The 4,099-nt window shown below is 55.3% G+C and overlaps 1 protein-coding gene across 1 annotated transcript in view; it reads left to right on the forward strand.

Annotated features, from left to right (window-relative positions):
- MYO18B (myosin XVIIIB) overlaps window positions 1-4,099 on the forward strand; it is a 54,036-nt gene that overhangs the window by 17,170 nt on the left and 32,767 nt on the right. Inside the window, exons 20-22 of the mRNA XM_033518235.1 lie at window positions 496-688; window positions 1,167-1,276; window positions 2,878-2,943. Of these exons, the coding sequence (XP_033374126.1) occupies window positions 496-688; window positions 1,167-1,276; window positions 2,878-2,943 (369 nt within the window). The remainder of the gene's footprint in view (window positions 1-495; window positions 689-1,166; window positions 1,277-2,877; window positions 2,944-4,099) is intronic.

Here is a 4,099-nt window from a genome sequence, read left to right on the forward strand (position 1 = left end):
CAGATCACACACAGATCACACACAGATCACACACAGATTACACAAACACCTTTAATCCTCTTAAGTGCTCAGACAGTAACTGGCCCTCGGTGCTGGGTACGTGCCAGGCTCCTGCTGCTCTCACACTGAATTAAGTGTCCAAACTCTCCTGGGGAGATGAGGCTCAGTCTCTGCTGATTCCATGACCAGCCCGTTTTGGGGTCTTCCCTGGCAAACCCCCTCCCCAGCATCCCTCAACCATGTTGATCTTTAATCCTTGCAATCCAAGCCATTCCATGATTATGAATCCTGGTGAATTTTCTGGCTATCACCTGAACACATGGGGCATTAGGAGGAAGGTCCTGCATTCACCCCTCTGACTGATGCTGTTCCCAACTCGGAGCTGACTCCTCCACCTGCCCAGACACCCTGCAGGTGCACAGGGAGCATCTCCCACTGCCAGCACGTGCTGACCCTTTGTCCCCTCCATCCCCTCTGACCTCTGCTGCCCTCCAGGATGCCCTCACCAACCTTCTCCGACGGTCCCAGCTGCACTTTGTCCACTGCCTCCTACCAGGGATGGGCCAGGAAGGGCCAGTTCCTCGGCCCCCAGCACCGCCAGACACAGCCCCACAGCTGGATGTGGTGGCCCTGAGGACACAGCTGGAGGGGACCCAGCTCCTGGATGCCCTGCGCCTCCACCGTGTTGGTATGTCCAGACCCTGCCCTGGCCCGTGCCCGTCCCACCTGCTGCTCCCTGGCCCTTCCAGCCTTTGCTCATTACCTGTGTCTCACCAGCAGGCAAGGAATCCTCTCCTTCTGAAATTCCCCATTCAGAAATTCTCCTCAATTTTTATTCCTGCTCTTTGCAGGGGTTCTGAGCCCCTCTCGTGCCTGAGCTCTGTGGCCACAACCACAGCCCACGCCATGGGGAGAGAGAGCTGTGCAGGAGTCCCAGGGGCATGTCCTGTGTGACACGAGGTGCTGGGCTGGCATCTGGCCACCTCAAACTCATCTCGGTGCCCTCTCCCTGCCCTCACTGCAGGGCTTTCTCTCTCATAGCAGCTCCCCATGTCCCCTCCACCCCCAGTGGCCTTTGCTGTGCACAGGATGGCCCAGCAGGTCCCTCCCCAGTGTGCCATTGCCCTGGGGCTGGTGCAGCCCCCAACACCCCTGTGTGCCCCCAGGGTACTCGGACCGACTGCTCCTCACCCAGTTCCGCAGGCGCTTCCAGGTGCTGGCTCCGGAGGTGATGAAGAGGCACAGCTCTGCCTACGAGGTGCCAGATGAGAGCAAGGTGTGTGCTGGGCTGGGGGGCACGAGCTGAGACCCCTGGTGGGGCTGGGATGATGCCAGAGCTATCCCAGCAGGACAGGGCACCAACTGAGGGCAGGATGTGGGTGTTACTGTTGGCCCAGCCTCTCCCTGGCTTACCCAAAACCTGGGACTGAGGACAAGCCAGGCAACATTCCCAGGGACCCAAAAGAGATTCCACTGTGGAATCTTCTGTGCTCTGGGCATCACCTGCAGCCCGGGCTGACTCCTCACCTCACCTCACCCCATGATGCTGAAAGCCAAAAGAGCTCAGGAAGGAATCTGGACCTGTGCCAGTTTTATTTGTTTCCTAGTAAATCTGTAGCAAAACCAGTGCAAAGCCATGCCTGGAATAAGGCTATGGATGAGCCACGAAGAGCTGAGAGGAGCTGAATTAAAGCTGGGCACGTGCTGTGTTGTGCAAACTGCAGCCAGCACGGGCAAAGGCAGTTAAGACCTCGGGATTTAATAAGACAAGTCTGACAATTGGGAAAGGTCAATATTGCTATGAAATGCTGTCGGAGGCAGAGGGTGCCTTGTCAGCAGCATGTAAGCAGGGGATTTGGAAAATCCCATCCTCCCCAGAGCTTGCTGCCACGAGGGTTTGTTAGCTGGGAAATGCTTCCTGGGACATGGTGTTAACCCAGAGCAGGTGAGAGGCTCGTCAGCTGTGAGGGGACAGTGCAGCAAGAGCTGGCCCTGTGCTTGTGCTGGGATGGGGCTGTCCTGCACAACCCTACACCAGTCCCAGCAGTGCCATCAGAACAGGCACAGCCACAGCACCGGTGCTGCCTCACCCTGGCACGGTGTTTCAGGCTCTGTGATCCATATCCTCGTTCCCTGCTGTCCTCCTTCCCCTCCTTGCACTAGTGAGACCAGGGGTGCAATTCTGCTGCTCCTGGGTCCGTGGTGGAATATTCCTTCTGTGGGTTTGCCCTTCAGGGAGGAGCTGTGTGAGGCTGCTGGATGATGTTGTGTGGAGTGAGATATTAGCAGTGGATTTTGTTACAATTTCTGTAGCCCTGGGGCTGTCAAACCACCCATCCGTCCAGACAGCGTGGCTGCCCCGGGGGAATGGCTGGTGTTGCTGGCTGCTACAAAGCTTGGAGTAATTGAGTTCAGGCTTCTCCTTGCTTGAATCCTCCAGGACTTCTGTGCTGTGCTGGTGGGCTCAGGGAAGAGCTCAGCCCTTCCCCCTGTTTTTGGCTCTGTGGGATGAGCTGTCAGTGAGGTGGGCATGGAGGATGGTGCTGGGACAGGCACTGTCCCCTGTGTCACCTCCTGCCTGTGCTCCAAGGCTCTGCCAGACCAGGGATGGCAGCAGAAGGAGAAAAGTCTTGCCTGCAGCTGCAGATCTGTACTTCCCATCCTGCTGAAGGCCTCAGGGGAGGAAAAAAGTCCTTGCACTGGGCCTTGGTGCTGGGCAGCTGGGCTTTGGCAAGGGGAGGAGGAAAGGAGGGCAGAGCTGGATGAACCCTTACTGGGTGCTCCTGAGGACTGGGGGTCTCTGCACCCCACTTCAGCAGCTCATAGCAGGGTGTGGGTGTTTCCTGAGCAGTTCCATGATGTGCCCCTTCTCCACAGGCTATCGAGGAGCTGTTCCAGGCGCTGGATCTGGAGAAGAAGAGCGTTGCCATAGGACGCACCCAGGTACGATGACCGTGCCCTGCTTCCCCATTGCTCTGGTGTGTGTGGGCACAGCCCCATGCCAGGCTCCCCCACAGCCCAAAGTTCCCCAAACTGGGAAGAAAGGCTCTCCTTCACTGCTGCATGTGGTACCAGGTGGGCTGGGAAACTGAGACTCATTAAATATCAGAGCAAAAGACTCCTAATTCTCATCTGAAAGCAGTACCCAGGGTAAATCCTGTACCTAATTACCAAAATCCAGCCAGGCCCTGGTGGTATTTATGTTCCTAATTACCACTGAGGTCTCCTGGGAGTGAAGGGGGCTTGGGCAGCTCGTGGGTTTGCTGCCGAGCAGGAACTGTGGCAGCAACAACATTTGAACTTCAGTGTGATGCCTCAAAGAATAAATTAATTTCACGTACGCGCTTGCCTTCAGCTCCGGAGTTTGCAAAGAAAGAATTCATGGAACGGTTCTGTGGAGCAAAATGACTTTCTTTTATCCTGCAGTGTGCAGTTTGTAATTATCTCCTCTCTGGAACCCTCGTTCTTAATCAATAGCACGGTGGCAGCCCCGGTCACATTTCGTTAGGGACGAGTTCGCTTTGCCGTCGCTTTGAGCATTGATTTTGTACCAGCTGTGAAACTCACGGGGCTGGGGAGTTAATTCAGACATTAATGAGGCAATCGAATGGGTGGTGGAGCAATCATGGCATCAGCTCCGCAGAGCCGCTTTCCGTGGGATTGTGCTTTGATTCAATTTGGCATGGTTAAAATGCAGCTCTCTCAGCACAGCCCCAGCCTCGCCCGTGTTGCTCAGGGGTTATTAAAGCTGGGCCATGCCAGTGGTTGGGAGCTCCTGATCCTGGATTCCAAGAGCTTCTCCCAGGAGTGACCCAGAGACACTTCAGACACTCAGAGATCGATACCGGCCTGGGTTGGACACAGCAAATCTGTGTCATTTCTGAGGTGTTTCTGACCAGTTCAGAGAAAGAAAACAATCTGGGTTATTTTGGTTTTGTTATTGTAACACATCGTTGCTGTTACCTGTGTGTCACCTGTCAGAATCTACTGTCAGTGGAGGTATCCATCCATCCATCCATCCATCCATCCATCATCCATCCATCATCCATCCATCATCCATCCATCATCCATCTATCCATCATCCATCCATCCATCCATC

Source organism: Parus major, chromosome 15 (assembly GCF_001522545.3).
Source record: "Parus major isolate Abel chromosome 15, Parus_major1.1, whole genome shotgun sequence".
Taxonomy (NCBI): Eukaryota; Metazoa; Chordata; class Aves; order Passeriformes; family Paridae; genus Parus; species Parus major.